The 24,936-nt window shown below is 33.2% G+C and overlaps 2 protein-coding genes across 2 annotated transcripts; both read left to right on the top strand.

The window, feature by feature from the left end:
* The first annotated feature begins 11,314 nt into the window (after positions 1–11,314).
* Positions 11,315–13,737, top strand: LOC128179997 (uncharacterized). Its single transcript, XM_052847729.1, has 3 exons — positions 11,315–11,699; positions 11,834–12,049; positions 12,225–13,737. The coding sequence occupies exons 1-3, from the start codon at positions 11,553–11,555 to the stop codon at positions 12,492–12,494; spliced, it is 633 nt and encodes a 210-aa protein (XP_052703689.1). The 5' UTR covers positions 11,315–11,552; the 3' UTR covers positions 12,495–13,737.
* An 8,776-nt stretch (positions 13,738–22,513) lies between these two features.
* On the top strand, positions 22,514–24,936 carry LOC128179994 (uncharacterized). The gene is made up of 3 exons (XM_052847727.1): positions 22,514–22,898; positions 23,033–23,248; positions 23,424–24,936. The coding sequence occupies exons 1-3, from the start codon at positions 22,752–22,754 to the stop codon at positions 23,691–23,693; spliced, it is 633 nt and encodes a 210-aa protein (XP_052703687.1). The 5' UTR covers positions 22,514–22,751; the 3' UTR covers positions 23,694–24,936.

The raw sequence follows: 24,936 nt of genomic DNA, 5'->3' as shown, positions 1-24,936 counted from the left end.
CGCCCCATGCAATGTGGAATGCCTTCCGACGCCCCTGGAATGAGAATCCTGATATTTTACTTTGTGAATTTAATAAGGTTGAATTCTTCGGGGGGTGGGGGAGGGGGGGGGGGGGCTTCGACTCTCATCTAGATCCGCGCATGTCCATGACTACTAAAAGGTACATTTATAAAGAACAATTAAAGTGATTTTAGACGTTGTTTGTTTTTGGTAATTTGTAAGGTACAATGGAAATATTTAATTTGGGGTGATTAAAAAAAACCCAAAAGTCCCGAACATCAATGTTACACAGAGGAGGGTTGGGGTGTTCTGCCCAGGTGATTAACTCGGTTGTCACTGAGTTTGATGAAAACAAAACAGAACCACTGTGGCAAAGCATTTTGAAAAAAAAAATCCAAAGTGCGTTAAAAACTCAAAAATTAAGTCCGTTGAAAACCCTCTTAAAAAATACCAATGAATGTGATTTACCGCCTTTGTTGACAAAGGGGTTAAAGATATACAGTTCAATTACCAGTACATCATTGAAATTGATTACAGGAGGATTGTTGACGGTCCCCCATCATTTATCTTTCTTTCCAAAAATATAAAGTACAAAGTAAGCTATACGCGTATAGCGTAAACGTTACAGAACGGGAAAGACCTAGAAATAAGATTTGCCGTATACGAGGTACAATGATATTGAAAAAAAAAACCAAACTGCCCCCCCCCCCCCCAAATAAAACTATCGATATTTTATCAATGTAAAGTACCCTTCACTATACGGTGTTTATTTTACTGAGTTAACATGTGGAAAATGAAAAAAATACATAAACTTAAGCAGTATCGCTTAAAAAAAACAGGTTTGATTTATATATATTTTATTTTACATCTCCCAAGTATTATTCCCTCTTTTTCTTACGGAAACTTGTCGTTAATTCATAGCTCTAAAGAAACAGCCAGACACGCCCCATTTATCGATTGGTCAAAATCTACAGCGGCTGAAACTGACAAGAAAATGACAGGACAGATATCGACACGCCCTCTTTATCGATTGGTCCAAACCTATAGCGACCTAGGAAAAATCACGGACTGCACGAAATAATCATGACGATGTCAGACTCAAAGTCACAGGAGACGATTTGGCTGTTTCTTTTAGCTAACTTACTTACGTACATCAACAGTAATTTAATGAATTTTACTTGCTTTTCCTCATCAATTTATCGATTAGTTTAAAGAAATATGTTAAATATAAACAATAAAATGTTTTCTTTGATGATTCATTCGGGTTATAAAGGTAGTGATCATTGCATAAAAATTTACATAATCCGCTAACGCGGGTTATGTATTTTTTCTGCAATGCCCCTACCTTTATATTCCGAATGAATCACCAAAGAAAGCATTTAATCGTTTAATAAAATTCACTAGTATTTTCTGCTCTATTTCTTATGAAAATCGATTCAAGTTATTAGGACTCTTTAGGGTTTTCTATGGAAATATAAAAAAATAATGAAAAATAAAGTCTTAAATTTTTGCTTTTATGACAATAGAATTAACTTTCTTGTTGCATAACTATTGTAGGCCTAAAAGAAGTTGTTTTAAAAATACGTATGAAATATATTTTCAAACTAAAAACATATAGAAATCAATGGAATTACTTAATATGTAAATTACATGTAATATGAAAAGTATAATTTATAGTCTTATAAACAAAAAGAATCCAATTATGGAAATTTCATAACACTTGACAATTTTTACAAATATAAATTGCAAATTTTCAATTAATTCGATGGTTTCAATTTTTTAGACTATATCTTCATCCTTGTTTTAATTTTTGTTCTTAAAAATATTATTTTATATGGTTTTACTTTGAAATAACTTTCTCGACCATATCTTGAATAAACATGTACATTAAGTTCTGTATCTGAAGAATTTGGCATTGCTTAAAATTTTTAAAAAGCGTTTTACAGATAAGATAGCGCCTTTGATACGGCGCGCAATGCCGACACCGGCGCCATTTGTCGCGGTACTTCAAACCGCTCGATGGAGGAAGCCTTATCAAAGGAACTCCGACAAAATCCTTATAAAAACCGTATCGATTCAAAAAATCATATAATTCCCCAAAGAGTTGACAACAATAGCAGAATGTCTTCCGCCAACGTGATGCAGTTAGCCAAGAGATTGGACCACTCCGATATTTACTTTAAGAAAGCCTGCCTCCAGATTGTGTTGCTCAACGAGGAACTTTCCTCTGCCAGCAGACGATACCGAATGGCGCACGCTTCCGGTCGACGTTCTTTCCGGTACTCTCTACGTCTGCACCTGGCGGCAATCAAGGGTCTACGCAACGTTTACTACGAATACGCCATGATCAAAGCTCAGGAGATGCAACAAGTCAGGCGTGACTCAGAAGAAGAGGAGGAAGAAAGACATGTCATGGTCCAATGATTTCACAGTTACCGCCCTTTCAACATTTGCCATAGATAAGAAACGGCTCTTTTCAGAGCCACTAAAATTATTTGAAAAGAATGTCTCTATTACACACTCTGTACAAGGTAAAAGTGTACACATTCACTAAAGAGCCACCTGACGTTATAAAAGTTTCTCCCAAATAAATACCCCATATCTATAGCCTTTCCAAAGTTATTGCTCCCATCACTTTTTGATGATATTTAATAAAAATACACATACCTGTGAAAGAAGTACAGTTGAAATCATGGAAATGGAAAATATCCAAGATATCTTCATTGACAAATTATCCCTTTTCACTCATAAAATTTCACAGAAACGAAAACAATTTTTTTACGGAGATTTAATATTGGAAATGTTTACATCTTTTCTCCGTTCGGAAGTACTCGGGACACCTCACACAATTTTTCAACGTTATCACCCGGGCTTATTAATAGCTGATACAATGCAAAATCCCCGTAGACTTTCTATTTTGGGATGTGTATTGAACCTTGAAGCGATAGAGGGGGCGTTTCAAAACAGATAATCTGGACATTTTTAGACGGTGGCATATATGCCACCGTATAATATCGTCGCTCGAGTAGCTCATTTGTATGCATGATGGCACCCCTAGCGGCAGAAATGTGCGGAGGTGATAATCAAGTTTACGCAGAAGTTGATATATCAGAATGGTAGAGATATAATACTATACAACTTTCATAACCTGAAAGTAAACAAAATTTCTAAGTTTTTTGATAAATGGTAAAGGTTTGCACAAAAAGACTTGAAAGTAAATGCTTATGAATATTCATGAAGTTAACGATGCTAAGCGAGTCGGGTTAGGTATTCAACCAGAGCTGTATTACATCCTTATAAATATTGCGCGTAGAAAAGTAGTTCAAAGTATATCGTAGTGTTTTTGTTGAATTTACATGTCTATATTTGTTTTCAGATATCTCAAACAGTTATTGCTATAAATATTGATAATCAGGTGTAAAATATCTTTGCATCTTACATTCCCTAATAAATGAAAATAATGCGTAAGAATATATCCTGACATTCGACATTTTCACAAAGAAGAAGACAGCCCAGAGGTCAGAAAACAACAACATAAACAAAGCCACGTGGAGAAAGAGAAGCGAATCAGAGGTGAATAATTTGTTTTCTTTTGAATATATATATAGGTATGTATTGTTTATTATCCTCGTCTGATAGTCATGTAGAGTAGGATTCAGACTACTGATGTTTTTTTACTATCAATCGGCCATATTGGATTTTTTTCTCTGAATAGATTTCTTGTCTATTTTGATAAAGCCTAGTATATGTAAAGAGATCGACGTGTGGACAGACCAGCTATTATAAAAGATTCGATTTGTTTATTCATGATTTTATATTTTCGTTGTTGTTGATAGTCATTAGTTGATCATCATCTAGGGCGTACAAGCTTACCCTCGCTATCTGTCGACCATATTGGTATCGGGTTCGTTCGCCATAGTATAATCTGTAATTTGTTTTGGAAACTTCATTAACTTTTCATTTGATATTACGTGTATATCATTAATTTCAAATAACTAAATCATAAAAATTTATTGAAAAAAAATTATTGGTGGTAAAATGTTTTGTAATTGATTATTAAAATTAAGACTATCTTGATTCTTGAGAAGAAAATCTGAACAATTGTTCAATATATATATATGTTGGTAAACTTGAGATTTTGAGAACAATATGAGAACTTATTGAGAAAATTGACATCAACTTATCAATTTGAAAACAAAATGAGAAACTTCTATTGAGACAAACTTGAGAATTTGAGAACAAAGTGAGAAACTTCATAGAGAAAAATGAGATCATTTTGAGACTTCCTTTGAGCACAAACTGGCACTAACTTCAGAATATAGGTACAGAATGAGAAACTTGCTGACATTATCATAATTTGAGAACAATATGAGCAACTTACTTCAAGCAAAATGTGAATTGGAACGAATATGAATGAAGATTTATGAGCATATAAAGAACTGAATACATATATTGATTGAAATTAGAACTTCAGAAGGTTATCATTTGAACAAAAACAAGATTTTTGTGTACAGACAGTACATATATAATAGCATTTGGATTTGATAAAGTTGTGTGAGAGTTAGATTGAGAATCCAAGTAGAAGAGACACTACTTTATGTATTTCATGCATAACACATCTCTAGTGCGACAATTTGACAATCAAATTTATTAATACATGTATGCACTTTCATTGTATTGAACGTAAAATACTAACTGAAAGAAGCTGTTTTAATTGATACTCGTAGACTTCAAAAGTTTAGTTGATTTAGAATTTCAAAGTAGAAATACATATATTATGAGCTACAATGAGTGTCCAAAAAAGTATGTTTAATTAATTATAGTTTCAAGTCAGAGTATTTAGATAACTTGATATTTCAGTTCTTAAAATATGGCCGAACAACAAAATTTAAGTGTGGAAAGACAACAACTAACTGTACAAGCAGATCATTCTCAATGTGCGGAAATCTTCCCAATCAGTTCAAGGGGAAAACAATGTGTGACAAACAGTTTTATGTTTCTATTATTTTGTCATTTTTACGAAAACGCATCTTTCACAAAACATGATCTACATTCAGTTTTGGAGACTGGAGATGTTTTGTATCATTTAATCATTAAATCAAACTCATTTTTATTAGCTTCTGAACTACCAAATCACATTGAATTTAGAAATAAATATATTTCATCATTTGTCAGACAGACTTATTTTGGCAACATGGCACAAACTGTGGGAGAAGAGGTTGGTTTTTCATTAGAAAACAGTTTGAATATGTCATTTGCAAAATATGATGCTTGTATTCTGATTTTTCATTCAGCAGCAATAGCTTTGAAACAAAGAGGTGACAGATTTTTTGTGTTTGATGCTCATAATAGAGGAAATGATGGGCTTTGCAACCCTGATGGAAAGTGTACTATGACAATACACAACTGTTTTCAAGCTCTTTGCAATTTTCTACGACATCTGTGTATGTCTTTGTCTTGCATTAGTTTGGATAATGTGCAGTATGAAATCAATGCCTTCTGTTTTAAGACTCTTTCCAACAAACCAAGAAAACCTGTAACACGCATTTGCAGTGAAAGTGACTTGTCATTAGGAGAAAATAGAACACAGTCGAGGAAACGATGTTGGTCAGAACATAATGAGAATAAAAATCCTAAATGTCAAGATCATTCATTAAGAAAAAAAGGGAAAACTGAAAAAATGGATAATGACGTTTGGAATAAGAGAGGAACCCAAAATGTTGTTATTGAAAACTATGTTGATAGTTTAAATTTACCAGAAGTTGGGGAAATAAGTAGCAATTCAGATTGCCAGATTGAAAATGATGTTTCAAGTTGTTCTAATGTGACCCCTCTGAGGGAAGGACTTGAACAAACTGAGGAAATTGCAGTAATGAATTTTAAACAATTAGTAAAGGAAGGTCCATTATTTGTTTGCTCTTGCTGTACACAAACTTGGTTTAGGGATGGTGTTTCTAAGGCTCAGTTTCTGTATACATTAGATATAGCACACAAATGTTTGCAAGGTATCAAAAGTGCAAAAGATACAGAATGGATTTGTCATACTTGTAAGAAGTACTTAAAACTTGGTAAAATACCAGCTTTAGCAGTTGTGAATGGATTAGAATTTCCCCCGAAACCTCCCGAATTAAATATTACTGAAATGGAAGAGCGTCTCATTAGTCCAAGAATTCCATTTATGCAGTTGATGGAAAAACCAAGAGGAGGACAAAAGAGTTTACGTGGGAATGTTGTTAATGTTCCTTCAGATGTCAACACTACTGTCAAATCTTTACCACGGACGTTAGCTGAAACTGAAACAATTCAAGTGAAATTAAAAAGAAAGTTGAGTTATAAGCACCATGTTTTGTATGAGGCTATACGACCAAACAAATGTATGAATGCACTCAAGTGGCTTTTAGAAAACAGTGAATTGTTTCGAAATGAAGGGATATCAATAAGAGAAAACTGGGACATTTTACAAGAACAGAGAGAGTTTTATGCTACTGAGCAAAAATCAGGTGAAAATGCTACGAGTTGTGAGAACACATCTTATACAAATGAATTGGAAAATGAGACCAGTTCTTTGCAAGATGAAGATGATGTTGATGAATGGACAGAAGATCCAAATTTTGAAAGTAGACTTACTGGAAATACAGACACGTTGCTGCATCCTGCAGATGTAAGATCATTAAATAAGACAATGTCATTTGCACCAGGTGAAAACCAAACACCTCTTGGGTTGTATCAAGATCCAGATGCAGAATATTTAGCATTTCCAACTATATACTGTGGTCAGAGAAGAATGTCTAACAAAAATCGTACGGTGCCAGTTACTTACAGTTCAATTTGCAAATGGGAGTTAAGATCCCAAGATCGCCGAGCAGCATGTTCAATGCCAAACCTTTTTTTCAAGTTAAAAAAATTACAGATAAAGCAAATTCAGGACAAAGTGACACTTGCAATGCGAAAGTGCAAAGGCGAAGGCAAAAAAATAACAGCTGGTCATGTTTTGAATCCTACTTCGTTTGATAACATTGTTAAATTAAATGAAGGGTATAGAGTCTTGAGAACATTAAGAGGATCACCAGCATATTGGGAAAGTGCAAAAAGAGATGTTTTTGCAATGATAAGACAGCTTGGTATTCCAACATGGTTTTGTTCTTTCTCAGCTGCAGAAACAAAATGGAAAAATTTGATTCAGATATTGAGCAAAAGTTTGAACAATGCAGAACTAACTGAGTCAGATGTTGATGAATTGACTTGGATCGAGAAATGTGAACTCATTAAAAGAGATCCAGTAACTTGTTCGAGATATTTTAGCCATAGGTTTCAGATATTTAAGTCCAAAATTTTGAAAGGTGACTGCAGTCCTTTAGGAAAAATTGTTGACCATTTCTTTCGTGTTGAGTTTCAGCAAAGGGGATCTCCACACATCCATTTGCTTCTTTGGATAGAAAATGCACCTGTGTATGGAAAGTCAACTAATGAAGAGATTCAAAACTTTATTGATGAGCATTCCACTTGTTTCAAAAATGAAAATATTGCGGAACTTGTCAATTATCAAACACACAGGCATGCTAGAACATGCAAGAAAGCAGGAAAGAATATTTGTCGTTTTAATTTTCCTTTGCCTCCAATGCCAGAAACCATCATTTTAGAACCATTGGAGGAGGACAAATTTGAACAGAATGCAGATGTACAGCAAAATTACAGGAAAATATGTGAACTGCTCAATGATTCTAAATTGTGCAATGCAATGAGTTTTGATGAATTTTTGACAATGATAAATTTGACAAAGGAAGATTACATTTTGGCAATACGGTCTTCTTTAAAGTCTCCGAAGGTATTTTTGCGTCGCAGCATTGCAGAAATAAGAATAAACCCATACAATCAGATATTGTTGAGGTCATGGGAAGCTAACATAGATGTGCAGTTCATTCTTGATGCATATGCTTGTGCAGCATATATTGTGTCGTATATTTCGAAGTCCCAGAGAGGAATGTCTAATTTACTTCATGATGCTTGTGAAGAGGCAAGGAAGGGAAATTTATCTTTAAAGCAGCAAATAAGACAAATTGGAAACAAATTCCTCACACATGTAGAAATATGTGCTCAAGAGGCAGCATATTTGCTTTTGCAAATGCCATTACGATCAAGTAGTAGAAATGTTGTGTTTATAAATACATGTGATCCAGAAAATCGCACATTTTTATTGAAGTCTCTTGAAGTTCTTCAAGATATGCCAGAAAATTCAACAAATATTGAGTCAGATAACTGGATAAAACGTTATAAAAGAAGGCCAGGTGTTCTGCAGAACTATTGCTTAGCTGATTTTGTGTCAAAATTTGATGTTGTGCCACCTCCTAAAGACAAAAAACAGAACAATATTGAAGAGTTGTTACCAGAGGATGAATATGAGGAAATGAATGAAGACAATAGTGATGTGTCAATTAGTGATGAAGACAATTCAAACAGTCAAAAAGAATACCATATGAAAGATGGTTCTATTTTGAAACTAAGGAAAACTCAAAAAGTTATCAGATATGTTCGATACAACAAGGAACAAGATTCAGAAAACTGATCTAATTGGAAATCATACCTCTTTTGAATCACATTTTAATCAGCAACAGGAAAAAATAAAGAAAAACAAATTGCCTTATGAAGCAGACAGGGGTATAGTTGACGTTGTTGAAAACAATATGAATGATTTATTGAGTAATGTTGATCATATTGTTGCTGCAGAAGTACAACATAATGAAGAAATTGACTTTCAAGAAGATGAAAACTTGTGCTTAGATCATGGTTGTTTTAACCCAAAACTTGCACAGATGGAGTATGACTTAGGTTTTGATTTAGGCATAGCCAGAAAACAAGTGGAGACTGATGATATATCAGTAAACATGCTGAGTGATAAGGAATATAAACTCCTTGCAAGAAGTTTAAATCAAAATCAGAAAATATTTTTTTACCACATACTTCATAAGATTAAAACAAATGATCTACCAATTCATTGCTTCTTAACAGGTGGTGCTGGTGTGGGAAAAAGTTTGTTAACAACCTGCCTATTTCAGGCAATTGTTCGTTATTATGCCAAACGTGTAGCAGAGAAATGTGATGAGGTTAAGGCGGTGTTATGTGCACCAACAGGTAAAGCTGCATACAACATAGGAGGGCAAACTATACATTCTCTTTTCTGCATTCCAGCAAACCAAAATTTGAAGTACAAACCTCTTGATGTACAGCAACTTGACAATATGAGAGTAAAGTTTCGCAGCTTGAAAATTGTCTTTATTGATGAAGTTTCGATGGTAGGAAATAAAATGTTCAATTACATTAATTTAAGGCTGCAAGAGATTTTTGCAAAAGGTGTTCCATTTGGAGGTATTAGCATCATAGCTATTGGTGATTTATTCCAGCTTAAACCTGTATTTGATGGCTGGATATTTGAAAATCTCACTGAAGGTTATGGACCATTAGCAACAAATTTATGGACTGATTTGTTTCGAGTCTTTGAATTAACAGAAATTATGAGGCAAAAAGAAGATAAAAACTTTGCTGAATTACTAAATAGACTAAGAGAAGGAAAGCACAATGACAATGATATAAACGTGCTGAGAACGAGAATCTGCACAGAAGAAATCCAAAATTTAAATTCAATTCCACACTTGTTTACAACCAATAACAAGGTGAATTTTCATAATAGTCAAGCATATGAAAAAGCAGATTCAAATGACAAATGTATTGTGACGGCACTTGATGCTGTTACTGGAGATGTGTCCTCTGAAATAAAAAATGCAATACTCCTTCAAGTATCTGATGATCCATCTAAAACCATGGGACTATGTAAAAAATTGCAATTGGTGACCGATTTACCTGCTGAGGTTTGCATCAATATCAATGTCCAAGATGGGTTAACAAATGGAAGTCCATGCATAGTGAAGAAATTAGATTACAGAGTAATAGGTTCAAACAGGTGCAGTATTGTATGGGTATTATTTGATGACCCAGTAATAGGATTTTCTGCACGACAAAAATACTGTAATCTGTATTCTGAAGATATCTCTAAAGATTGGACACCCATTCTTGAAGTGACTAAAAAGTTCACAGTCGGGAGACACAAATCCTGTCATGTCACAAGAAGACAGTTTCCACTGCGACTAGCATGTGCAAAAACAATACATAAAGCACAGGGTTCTACATTAAATAATGTTGTGCTAGATTTAGGAAAAAGGAAATTAGATCACATTCATTATGTCGGTCTAAGTAGAGTTCGAAAACTGCAAGATTTGCACATTTTGTCTCTAAATGAAGAAAAAATAGGAGTTTCAGGAAATGTTGTTTGTGAAATGGAACGTATGAGAAATCATGCAGCATTGTGGACCTGCCTGCCTATTCTTGAAAACATAACCTCAGATTTGAAAATTATATATCACAACAGCAGGTCGTTGCATTTGCACATAAGTGACTTATTGTCGGAAAAAAACATTCTGTCAGGCGATATTGTAGCTGTTACAGAAAGCAGATTAAAAGCAAGTGACAACAGTGAAAATTATTTGTTACCAGGTTTTCATATTTATCGTTTTGATGAAGAAGAATCCTCTCATACAATGCGGCCATTTTATGGTTCAGTTATTTACTCCAAATATCCACTGATCAATGTGTCAAAAGCAGTTTTAAATGGCATTCAGTAAAGGCAACACTTATGAAAAACAGTGACCTTGTTCAAATTATTTTCATATATTGTCCCCCAAAGTTTGCCACCATCACCAATATTTGTTGTTTTCTGGTTTCAGTCTTGAACTTATTAGATACTAGTCAACCTTTTCTTATTATGGGTGATACAAACATAGATTATTTTACCCAAAGAGATCTCTCTTCAAATTTGAAACATTTAAATATCAGACAAATAATGCATAGTTCTACAACTGACTATGGAAGTTGTTTAGATCATGTATATACCAACTTAAATAGTTCTGCTGAAATTTCATGTGCTACTCTGGAATCATATTATTCAGACCATAAACCCATTGTTGTGTATTTGCCATTTTAAAAACTTATTATATTACGCGTTACTGCATTTCAGCTAAAAAAACACATAATAATTAAAACAATCTCACCTCTTACAAATATGCATAATGAGTTCAAAATATAAAACAATAATAATCAATTGTCTGCAATATTAAAATACTCAACATTGTAAATCTATTACCATCGTACAAGACCATTATATTAAGTATCTATAGACATTCTTCAAGACTCTTAATTTATTTCTGTATTTCAGATGCTGCACAAAACTTTGGCAGAGTTGCAAAAAATGAAGTCAGGAGATTCCCTTCCATATCCCAATGCTTTGGTTAAAGCAACAGCCATCAAACCTGGCCACCTTTACCAATGCAAATGGAGAAAAGGGTTTTATCTTGAACTTTAGTGTTGCTGATGGAACTGAGGCCATGCTTGTCACTCTTAGTGATGAAGCAAAAATGCCAACTATCAAAGACGGAAGGACCCTACAAATAAGAAATTTCATTGTGTAAGGAAGTCGACTTGTACTGTCCAAACAATAAAAAATTATGGCAGGACCAGCTGTACAAGTGCCAGAATCTTTAAAGGAAAAAGCAGTTACCATAATCATGCCACCATCACCTACAAAAACCTTGAAGGATGCAATGTCATCGCCTGTTAGAGAAATCCTGACTGTTCAAGGGCAAATTATTCGTGTACGTATCTCAACTTGATATTAAAGTTAAAAATCATCTAAAATTATAATTCATAATCAAATGAAATTAAAAACAATTGTACTTGTATTGAATTATACCCCTATAGTTTACTTTTCAATTGATTTTCTTTGCAGGATGAAGCAATCAAAACAGTGAAAGTTGCCCAGAAGGACACTAAGATTAGAGCATTGACCTTAGAAGAGAATGGACAGACAATGGAACTAACTCTTTGGAGAGAACTGAGTAAACAAGACTTGAAGATAGGGCAATACATTGAAGTTACTCATTGTCTTGTATCTGAATGGCTCAGAAAGAAGAGTCTCAACTCCACAAGAAACACCACCATCAAGGTAACAATAGCTTGATACATTCAACTGCATTTACATGTATTCAAAATCCAAGCATAGTACTAGTTTATTGTAAATTTACACAAGATTGGAAAAAAAATAATGTACTTTAATCATGCCAAAAAATATCAGCTATGCATATTATGTATAATAACGAATGAATACTTCATTGTTTCAGGCTGTACAACCTAAAGATATGGTTGTAACCGGAAATGTCGAAGCTCTGTCAATGACGGACACCCACTGTGAAATGTGTGTCAAGGAAGATGACATATATAAAGACTTTATTGTGGATCTGGACATGGTTCGTGCCCAAGTTCAAAGATATGTGGAAGAAGCCGGAACTTTTAACTTACAACAGCTAGAAAATATGATTGTTGACAAACTTCTCTTCCCTGTGAAGCTCGTCATCAACGGCACAACAGTCATTTCCTTTGAATTGTTATAAACACTTGCCAACATTCCTACATTCGAACCATATCAAAATAAATACTTTTTGTAAGAACTGTTAAATTACTATAAAAAAAGTCAGTATGATTATTGATTAGCTATCATGACATCTCTTCAAATTGACATTTGTAAACAGGTTTATTAAATTTGTAATATTTCACTTACCTTATTTTTACCTTTTCTGAAACACCATAACTGTATATAGATCTAGTTTAATTTCTGGTTGTAAATATTTAATGAGCAAATGCAAACAGCAACTGTTTACAGAAATACCGGTACATGCTTTTCTAACTTTGCATGCACACAGTGGTTATACAAGTTGATTAATTTTGTTAACTTTGATAGTTAGTCTACTTTTATTGTTTTTGTTTCAAAAAACCATATGACCCTTTCATCCAATCTTCATTTGGGATATACAGATTGATTTCTGTTAATTATGTTGGTTTTTCCCATTTTAGTAATACTCTTACTTGATGCATATTGTTAGTTTTAGTTGTATTTTTGTTGTTTTCATCTTCATAACCATATAACTCAATTGTTCAGTCTATAAGAGACATTCACATATGGTTATTTCTTTGACATAGATATATGGTGTGTTTATATATAGAACATGTTTGTTTATACTTTACTTTTTTTGTTTCTGATACTACCCTTACTTGATGCATATTCTAGTAGTTTAGTTATAGTTTACATACACAGCACAAAATCTAAGCAATAATTATCTTGCTGAAAGATAAGTGAAATGTAATGCAACTTGATCACGAAATACGCTATAGACTATAATCTCTGCATGCCATTTTACAATTCATCCATTTCTTTCTTTGAAATGTGTACATGTTCTAAATATGAAAAGAACATACTGCCAAATAATTTGTGCCAAATTTTCATTGCCATTGTCAATATACCAGTTGACATTCAGTTCATCTTAGAAAAACTAATTCTCCCAATCCACTCTAATAACATAACCAAAATAAAAAACCTTTGTGTAAATCATTATATTGTTATCTATTCTTTATATATATCTCATGATAGATAAACTTCCATTATTTTGTTTATCTCTATTTTCCAAACTGATATACTCTCAAATATACAAGATTCTGTATTGTTATTAAAAAGTTCTTCATCTTTTATCAAACCTAGCTATGTGTTCAATAAACATTTGCCTCTTGATTTCATTTTGTTGTTTTACCATACCTAAAGAAATCAGACAACAGTAGCATCTTGATAAACCAACCCAACTTTTCACGCCACCGTCTTTCAGTACTTTCAGTACTTTGATTTATATAAATGGATGAACATAGTTTGAGCACAACTTTAAGGTATTTATAATTATTGAAATATCAAGCGAAAAGTGGTAGAAGCAAAAACTCGGGACAGAGTAAAATAATACACTTGTTTATTATCAGATATAGGGTTTTTTTATTAGGAGAAAAACTTTATAACGGCTGGTGCTTGCTTGTGTGTATCATAATTTAAAGAAGATGGGTGAAGAAGGCTTGCAAAATGCCCATACGAGGCATACTAGTAGATATTGCAAGATTAAAATATCATTTAATCTGATACTTTAAAAAAAATAATTAATATTTAACGTAACATCGGTTTGTAACCCTTAGATATTTTAAATACTTGGAATAGGTTGCTTTAAATTGGCGCATGCGTGTCAAACCTCCAAATAGTGTCATTTTTAGACGGTGGCATATATGCCACCGTATAATATCGTCGCTCGAGTAGCTCATTTGTATGCATGATGGCACCCCTAGCGGCAGAAATGTGCGGAGGTGATAATCAAGTTTACGCAGAAGTTGATATATCAGAATGGTAGAGATATAATACTATACAACTTTCATAACCTGAAAGTAAACAAAATTTCTAAGTTTTTTGATAAATGGTAAAGGTTTGCACAAAAAGACTTGAAAGTAAATGCTTATGAATATTCATGAAGTTAACGATGCTAAGCGAGTCGGGTTAGGTATTCAACCAGAGCTGTATTACATCCTTATAAATATTGCGCGTAGAAAAGTAGTTCAAAGTATATCGTAGTGTTTTTGTTGAATTTACATGTCTATATTTGTTTTCAGATATCTCAAACAGTTATTGCTATAAATATTGATAATCAGGTGTAAAATATCTTTGCATCTTACATTTCCTAATAAATGAAAATAATGCGTAAGAATATATCCTGACATTCGACATTTTCACAAAGAAGAAGACAGCCCAGAGGTCAGAAAACAACAACATAAACAAAGCCACGTGGAGAAAGAGAAGCGAATCAGAGGTGAATAATTTGTTTTCTTTTGAATATATATATAGGTATGTATTGTTTATTATCCTCGTCTGATAGTCATGTAGAGTAGGATTCAGACTACTGATGTTTTTTTACTATCAATCGGCCATATTGGATTTTTTTCTCTGAATAGATTTCTTGTCTATTTTGATAAAGCCTAGTATATGTAAAGAGATCGACGTGTGGACAGACCAGCTATTATAAAAGATTCGATTTGTTTATTCATGATTTTATATTTTCGTTGTTGTTGATAGTCATTAGTTGATCATCATCTAGGGCGTACAAGCTTACCCTCGCTATCTGTCGACCATATTGGTATCGGGTTCGTTCGCCATAGTATAATCTGTAATTTGTTTTGGAAACTTCATTAACTTTTCATTTGATATTACGTGTATATCATTAATTTCAAATAACTAAATCATAAAAATTTATTGAAAAAAAATTATTGGTGGTAAAACGTTTTGTAATTGATTATTAAAATTAAGACTATCTTGATTCTTGAGAAGAAAATCTGAACAATTGTTCAATATATATATATGTTGGTAAACTTGAGATTTTGAGAACAATATGAGAACTTATTGAGAAAATTGACATCAACTTATCAATTTGAAAACAAAATGAGAAACTTCTATTGAGACAAACTTGAGAATTTGAGAACAAAGTGAGAAACTTCATAGAGAAAAATGAGATCATTTTGAGACTTCCTTTGAGCACAAACTGGCACTAACTTCAGAATATAGGTACAGAATGAGAAACTTGCTGACATTATCATAATTTGAGAACAATATGAGCAACTTACTTCAAGCAAAATGTGAATTGGAACGAATATGAATGAAGATTTATGAGCATATAAAGAACTGAATACATATATTGATTGAAATTAGAACTTCAGAAGGTTATCATTTGAACAAAAACAAGATTTTTGTGTACAGACAGTACATATATAATAGCATTTGGATTTGATAAAGTTGTGTGAGAGTTAGATTGAGAATCCAAGTAGAAGAGACACTACTTTATGTATTTCATGCATAACACATCTCTAGTGCGACAATTTGACAATCAAATTTATTAATACATGTATGCACTTTCATTGTATTGAACGTAAAATACTAACTGAAAGAAGCTGTTTTAATTGATACTCGTAGACTTCAAAAGTTTAGTTGATTTAGAATTTCAAAGTAGAAATACATATATTATGAGCTACAATGAGTGTCCAAAAAAGTATGTTTAATTAATTATAGTTTCAAGTCAGAGTATTTAGATAACTTGATATTTCAGTTCTTAAAATATGGCCGAACAACAAAATTTAAGTGTGGAAAGACAACAACTAACTGTACAAGCAGATCATTCTCAATGTGCGGAAATCTTCCCAATCAGTTCAAGGGGAAAACAATGTGTGACAAACAGTTTTATGTTTCTATTATTTTGTCATTTTTACGAAAACGCATCTTTCACAAAACATGATCTACATTCAGTTTTGGAGACTGGAGATGTTTTGTATCATTTAATCATTAAATCAAACTCATTTTTATTAGCTTCTGATCTACCAAATCACATTGAATTTAGAAATAAATATATTTCATCATTTGTCAGACAGACTTATTTTGGCAACATGGCACAAACTGTGGGAGAAGAGGTTGGTTTTTCATTAGAAAACAGTTTGAATATGTCATTTGCAAAATATGATGCTTGTATTCTGATTTTTCATTCAGCAGCAATAGCTTTGAAACAAAGAGGTGACAGATTTTTTGTGTTTGATGCTCATAATAGAGGAAATGATGGGCTTTGCAACCCTGATGGAAAGTGTACTATGACAATACACAACTGTTTTCAAGCTCTTTGCAATTTTCTACGACATCTGTGTATGTCTTTGTCTTGCATTAGTTTGGATAATGTGCAGTATGAAATCAATGCCTTCTGTTTTAAGACTCTTTCCAACAAACCAAGAAAACCTGTAACACGCATTTGCAGTGAAAGTGACTTGTCATTAGGAGAAAATAGAACACAGTCGAGGAAACGATGTTGGTCAGAACATAATGAGAATAAAAATCCTAAATGTCAAGATCATTCATTAAGAAAAAAAGGGAAAACTGAAAAAATGGATAATGACGTTTGGAATAAGAGAGGAACCCAAAATGTTGTTATTGAAAACTATGTTGATAGTTTAAATTTACCAGAAGTTGGGGAAATAAGTAGCAATTCAGATTGCCAGATTGATAATGATGTTTCAAGTTGTTCTAATGTGACCCCTTTGAGGGAAGGACTTGAACAAACTGAGGAAATTGCAGTAATGAATTTTAAACAATTAGTAAAGGAAGGTCCATTATTTGTTTGCTCTTGCTGTACACAAACTTGGTTTAGGGATGGTGTTTCTAAGGCTCAGTTTCTGTATACATTAGATATAGCACACAAATGTTTGCAAGGTATCAAAAGTGCAAAAGATACAGAATGGATTTGTCATACTTGTAAGAAGTACTTAAAACTTGGTAAAATACCAGCTTTAGCAGTTGTGAATGGATTAGAATTTCCCCCGAAACCTCCCGAATTAAATATTACTGAAATGGAAGAGCGTCTCATTAGTCCAAGAATTCCATTTATGCAGTTGATGGAAAAACCAAGAGGAGGACAAAAGAGTTTACGTGGGAATGTTGTTAATGTTCCTTCAGATGTCAACACTACTGTCAAATCTTTACCACGGACGTTAGCTGAAACTGAAACAATTCAAGTGAAATTAAAAAGAAAGTTGAGTTATAAGCACCATGTTTTGTATGAGGCTATACGACCAAACAAATGTATGAATGCACTCAAGTGGCTTTTAGAAAACAGTGAATTGTTTCGAAATGAAGGGATATCAATAAGAGAAAACTGGGACATTTTACAAGAACAGAGAGAGTTTTATGCTACTGAGCAAAAATCAGGTGAAAATGCTACGAGTTGTGAGAACACATCTTATACAAATGAATTGGAAAATGAGACCAGTTCTTTGCAAGATGAAGATGATGTTGATGAATGGACAGAAGATCCAAATTTTGAAAGTAGACTTACTGGAAATACAGACACGTTGCTGCATCCTGCAGATGTAAGATCATTAAATAAGACAATGTCATTTGCACCAGGTGAAAACCAAACACCTCTTGGGTTGTATCAAGATCCAGATGCAGAATATTTAGCATTTCCAACTATATACTGTGGTCAGAGAAGAATGTCTAACAAAAATCGTACGGTGCCAGTTACTTACAGTTCAATTTGCAAATGGGAGTTAAGATCCCAAGATCGCCGAGCAGCATGTTCAATGCCAAACCTTTTTTTCAAGTTAAAAAAATTACAGATAAAGCAAATTCAGGACAAAGTGACACTTGCAATGCGAAAGTGCAAAGGCGAAGGCAAAAAAATAACAGCTGGTCATGTTTTGAATCCTACTTCGTTTGATAACATTGTTAAATTAAATGAAGGGTATAGAGTCTTGAGAACATTAAGAGGATCACCAGCATATTGGGAAAGTGCAAAAAGAGATGTTTTTGCAATGATAAGACAGCTTGGTATTCCAACATGGTTTTGTTCTTTCTCAGCTGCAGAAACAAAATGGAAAAATTTGATTCAGATATTGAGCAAAAGTTTGAACAATGCAGAACTAACTGAGTCAGATGTTGATGAATTGACTTGGATCGAGAAATGTGAACTCATTAAAAGAGATCCAGTAACTTGTTCGAGATATTTTAGCCATAGGTTTCAGATATTTAAGTCCAAAATTTTGAAAGGTGACTGCAGTCCTTTAGGAAAAATTGTTGACCATTTCTTTCGTGTTGAGTTTCAGCAAAGGGGATCTCCACACATCCATTTGCTTCTTTGGATAGAAAATGCACCTGTGTATGGAAAGTCAACTAATGAAGAGATTCAAAACTTTATTGATGAGCATTCCACTTGTTTCAAAAATGAAAATATTGCGGAACTTGTCAATTATCAAACACACAGGCATGCTAGAACATGCAAGAAAGCAGGAAAGAATATTTGTCGTTTTAATTTTCCTTTGCCTCCAATGCCAGAAACCATCATTTTAGAACCATTGGAGGAGGACAAATTTGAACAGAATGCAGATGTACAGCAAAATTACAGGAAAATATGTGAACTGCTCAATGATTCTAAATTGTGCAATGCAATGAGTTTTGATGAATTTTTGACAATGATAAATTTGACAAAGGAAGATTACATTTTGGCAATACGGTCTTCTTTAAAGTCTCCGAAGGTATTTTTGCGTCGCAGCATTGCAGAAATAAGAATAAACCCATACAATCAGATATTGTTGAGGTCATGGGAAGCTAACATAGATGTGCAGTTCATTCTTGATGCATATGCTTGTGCAGCATATATTGTGTCGTATATTTCGAAGTCCCAGAGAGGAATGTCTAATTTACTTCATGATGCTTGTGAAGAGGCAAGGAAGGGAAATTTATCTTTAAAGCAGCAAATAAGACAAATTGGAAACAAATTCCTCACACATGTAGAAATATGTGCTCAAGAGGCAGCATATTTGCTTTTGCAAATGCCATTACGATCAAGTAGTAGAAATGTTGTGTTTATAAATACATGTGATCCAGAAAATCGCACATTTTTATTGAAGTCTCTTGAAGTTCTTCAAGATATGCCAGAAAATTCAACAAATATTGAGTCAGATAACTGGATAAAACGTTATAAAAGAAGGCCAGGTGTTCTGCAGAACTATTGCTTAGCTGATTTTGTGTCAAAATTTGATGTTGTGCCACCTCCTAAAGACAAAAAACAGAACAATATTGAAGAGTTGTTACCAGAGGATGAATATGAGGAAATGAATGAAGACAATAGTGATGTGTCAATTAGTGATGAAGACAATTCAAACAGTCAAAAAGAATACCATATGAAAGATGGTTCTATTTTGAAACTAAGGAAAACTCAAAAAGTTATCAGATATGTTCGATACAACAAGGAACAAGATTCAGAAAACTGATCTAATTGGAAATCATACCTCTTTTGAATCACATTTTAATCAGCAACAGGAAAAAATAAAGAAAAACAAATTGCCTTATGAAGCAGACAGGGGTATAGTTGACGTTGTTGAAAACAATATGAATGATTTATTGAGTAATGTTGATCATATTGTTGCTGCAGAAGTACAACATAATGAAGAAATTGACTTTCAAGAAGATGAAAACTTGTGCTTAGATCATGGTTGTTTTAACCCAAAATTTGCACAGATGGAGTATGACTTAGGTTTTGATTTAGGCATAGCCAGAAAACAAGTGGAGACTGATGATATATCAGTAAACATGCTGAGTGATAAGGAATATAAACTCCTTGCAAGAAGTTTAAATCAAAATCAGAAAATATTTTTTTACCACATACTTCATAAGATTAAAACAAATGATCTACCAATTCATTGCTTCTTAACAGGTGGTGCTGGTGTGGGAAAAAGTTTGTTAACAACCTGCCTATTTCAAGCAATTGTTCGTTATTATGCCAAACGTGTAGCAGAGAAATGTGATGAGGTTAAGGCGGTGTTATGTGCACCAACAGGTAAAGCTGCATACAACATAGGAGGGCAAACTATACATTCTCTTTTCTGCATTCCAGCAAACCAAAATTTGAAGTACAAACCTCTTGATGTACAGCAACTTGACAATATGAGAGTAAAGTTTCGCAGCTTGAAAATTGTCTTTATTGATGAAGTTTCGATGGTAGGAAATAAAATGTTCAATTACATTAATTTAAGGCTGCAAGAGATTTTTGCAAAAGGTGTTCCATTTGGAGGTATTAGCATCATAGCTATTGGTGATTTATTCCAGCTTAAACCTGTATTTGATGGCTGGATATTTGAAAATCTCACTGAAGGTTATGGACCATTAGCAACAAATTTATGGACTGATTTGTTTCGAGTCTTTGAATTAACAGAAATTATGAGGCAAAAAGAAGATAAAAACTTTGCTGAATTACTAAATAGACTAAGAGAAGGAAAGCACAATGACAATGATATAAACGTGCTGAGAACGAGAATCTGCACAGAAGAAATCCAAAATTTAAATTCAATTCCACACTTGTTTACAACCAATAACAAGGTGAATTTTCATAATAGTCAAGCATATGAAAAAGCAGATTCAAATGACAAATGTATTGTGACGGCACTTGATGCTGTTACTGGAGATGTGTCCTCTGAAATAAAAAATGCAATACTCCTTCAAGTATCTGATGATCCATCTAAAACCATGGGACTATGTAAAAAAATTGCAATTGGTGACCGATTTACCTGCTGAGGTTTGCATCAATATCAATGTCCAAGATGGGTTAACAAATGGAAGTCCATGCATAGTGAAGAAATTAGATTACAGAGTAATAGGTTCAAACAGGTGCAGTATTGTATGGGTATTATTTGATGACCCAGTAATAGGATTTTCTGCACGACAAAAATACTGTAATCTGTATTCTGAAGATATCTCTAAAGATTGGACACCCATTCTTGAAGTGACTAAAAAGTTCACAGTCGGGAGACACAAATCCTGTCATGTCACAAGAAGACAGTTTCCACTGCGACTAGCATGTGCAAAAACAATACATAAAGCACAGGGTTCTACATTAAATAATGTTGTGCTAGATTTAGGAAAAAGGAAATTAGATCACATTCATTATGTCGGTCTAAGTAGAGTTCGAAAACTGCAAGATTTGCACATTTTGTCTCTAAATGAAGAAAAAATAGGAGTTTCAGGAAATGTTGTTTGTGAAATGGAACGTATGAGAAATCATGCAGCATTGTGGACCTGCCTGCCTATTCTTGAAAACATAACCTCAGATTTGAAAATTATATATCACAACAGCAGGTCGTTGCATTTGCACATAAGTGACTTATTGTCGGAAAAAAACATTCTGTCAGGCGATATTGTAGCTGTTACAGAAAGCAGATTAAAAGCAAGTGACAACAGTGAAAATTATTTGTTACCAGGTTTTCATATTTATCGTTTTGATGAAGAAGAATCCTCTCATACAATGCGGCCATTTTATGGTTCAGTTATTTACTCCAAATATCCACTGATCAATGTGTCAAAAGCAGTTTTAAATGGCATTCAGTAAAGGCAACACTTATGAAAAACAGTGACCTTGTTCAAATTATTTTCATATATTGTCCCCCAAAGTTTGCCACCATCACCAATATTTGTTGTTTTCTGGTTTCAGTCTTGAACTTATTAGATACTAGTCAACCTTTTCTTATTATGGGTGATACAAACATAGATTATTTTACCCAAAGAGATCTCTCTTCAAATTTGAAACATTTAAATATCAGACAAATAATGCATAGTTCTACAACTGACTATGGAAGTTGTTTAGATCATGTATATACCAACTTAAATAGTTCTGCTGAAATTTCATGTGCTACTCTGGAATCATATTATTCAGACCATAAACCCATTGTTGTGTATTTGCCATTTTAAAAACTTATTATATTACGCGTTACTGCATTTCAGCTAAAAAAACACATAATAATTAAAACAATCTCACCTCTTACAAATATGCATAATGAGTTCAAAATATAAAACAATAATAATCAATTGTCTGCAATATTAAAATACTCAACATTGTAAATCTATTACCATCGTACAAGACCATTATATTAAGTATCTATAGACATTCTTCAAGACTCTTAATTTATTTCTGTATTTCAGATGCTGCACAAAACTTTGGCAGAGTTGCAAAAAATGAAGTCAGGAGATTCCCTTCCATATCCCAATGCTTTGGTTAAAGCAACAGCCATCAAACCTGGCCACCTTTACCAATGCAAATGGAGAAAAGGGTTTTATCTTGAACTTTAGTGTTGCTGATGGAACTGAGGCCATGCTTGTCACTCTTAGTGATGAAGCAAAAATGCCAACTATCAAAGACGGAAGGACCCTACAAATAAGAAATTTCATTGTGTAAGGAAGTCGACTTGTACTGTCCAAACAATAAAAAATTATGGCAGGACCAGCTGTACAAGTGCCAGAATCTTTAAAGGAAAAAGCAGTTACCATAATCATGCCACCATCACCTACAAAAACCTTGAAGGATGCAATGTCATCGCCTGTTAGAGAAATCCTGACTGTTCAAGGGCAAATTATTCGTGTACGTATCTCAACTTGATATTAAAGTTAAAAATCATCTAAAATTATAATTCATAATCAAATGAAATTAAAAACAATTGTACTTGTATTGAATTATACCCCTATAGTTTACTTTTCAATTGATTTTCTTTGCAGGATGAAGCAATCAAAACAGTGAAAGTTGCCCAGAAGGACACTAAGATTAGAGCATTGACCTTAGAAGAGAATGGACAGACAATGGAACTAACTCTTTGGAGAGAACTGAGTAAACAAGACTTGAAGATAGGGCAATACATTGAAGTTACTCATTGTCTTGTATCTGAATGGCTCAGAAAGAAGAGTCTCAACTCCACAAGAAACACCACCATCAAGGTAACAATAGCTTGATACATTCAACTGCATTTACATGTATTCAAAATCCAAGCATAGTACTAGTTTATTGTAAATTTACACAAGATTGGAAAAAAAATAATGTACTTTAATCATGCCAAAAAATATCAGCTATGCATATTATGTATAATAACGAATGAATACTTCATTGTTTCAGGCTGTACAACCTAAAGATATGGTTGTAACCGGAAATGTCGAAGCTCTGTCAATGACGGACACCCACTGTGAAATGTGTGTCAAGGAAGATGACATATATAAAGACTTTATTGTGGATCTGGACATGGTTCGTGCCCAAGTTCAAAGATATGTGGAAGAAGCCGGAACTTTTAACTTACAACAGCTAGAAAATATGATTGTTGACAAACTTCTCTTCCCTGTGAAGCTCGTCATCAACGGCACAACAGTCATTTCCTTTGAATTGTTATAAACACTTGCCAACATTCCTACATTCGAACCATATCAAAATAAATACTTTTTGTAAGAACTGTTAAATTACTATAAAAAAAGTCAGTATGATTATTGATTAGCTATCATGACATCTCTTCAAATTGACATTTGTAAACAGGTTTATTAAATTTGTAATATTTCACTTACCTTATTTTTACCTTTTCTGAAACACCATAACTGTATATAGATCTAGTTTAATTTCTGGTTGTAAATATTTAATGAGCAAATGCAAACAGCAACTGTTTACAGAAATACCGGTACATGCTTTTCTAACTTTGCATGCACACAGTGGTTATACAAGTTGATTAATTTTGTTAACTTTGATAGTTAGTCTACTTTTATTGTTTTTGTTTCAAAAAACCATATGACCCTTTCATCCAATCTTCATTTGGGATATACAGATTGATTTCTGTTAATTATGTTGGTTTTTCCCATTTTAGTAATACTCTTACTTGATGCATATTGTTAGTTTTAGTTGTATTTTTGTTGTTTTCATCTTCATAACCATATAACTCAATTGTTCAGTCTATAAGAGACATTCACATATGGTTATTTCTTTGACATAGATATATGGTGTGTTTATATATAGAACATGTTTGTTTATACTTTACTTTTTTTGTTTCTGATACTACCCTTACTTGATGCATATTCTAGTAGTTTAGTTATAGTTTACATACACAGCACAAAATCTAAGCAATAATTATCTTGCTGAAAGATAAGTGAAATGTAATGCAACTTGATCACGAAATACGCTATAGACTATAATCTCTGCATGCCATTTTACAATTCATCCATTTCTTTCTTTGAAATGTGTACATGTTCTAAATATGAAAAGAACATACTGCCAAATAATTTGTGCCAAATTTTCATTGCCATTGTCAATATACCAGTTGACATTCAGTTCATCTTAGAAAAACTAATTCTCCCAATCCACTCTAATAACATAACCAAAATAAAAAACCTTTGTGTAAATCATTATATTGTTATCTATTCTTTATATATATCTCATGATAGATAAACTTCCATTATTTTGTTTATCTCTATTTTCCAAACTGATATACTCTCAAATATACAAGATTCTGTATTGTTATTAAAAAGTTCTTCATCTTTTATCAAACCTAGCTATGTGTTCAATAAACATTTGCCTCTTGATTTCATTTTGTTGTTTTACCATACCTAAAGAAATCAGACAACAGTAGCATCTTGATAAACCAACCCAACTT

The sequence above is a fragment of the Crassostrea angulata genome, chromosome 4 (assembly GCF_025612915.1).
Source record: "Crassostrea angulata isolate pt1a10 chromosome 4, ASM2561291v2, whole genome shotgun sequence".
In the NCBI taxonomy this organism is placed as follows: domain Eukaryota; kingdom Metazoa; phylum Mollusca; class Bivalvia; order Ostreida; family Ostreidae; genus Magallana; species Magallana angulata.
The sequence above is the reverse complement of the archived record's forward strand: the minus strand, read 5'-3'. Positions and strand labels throughout refer to the sequence as shown.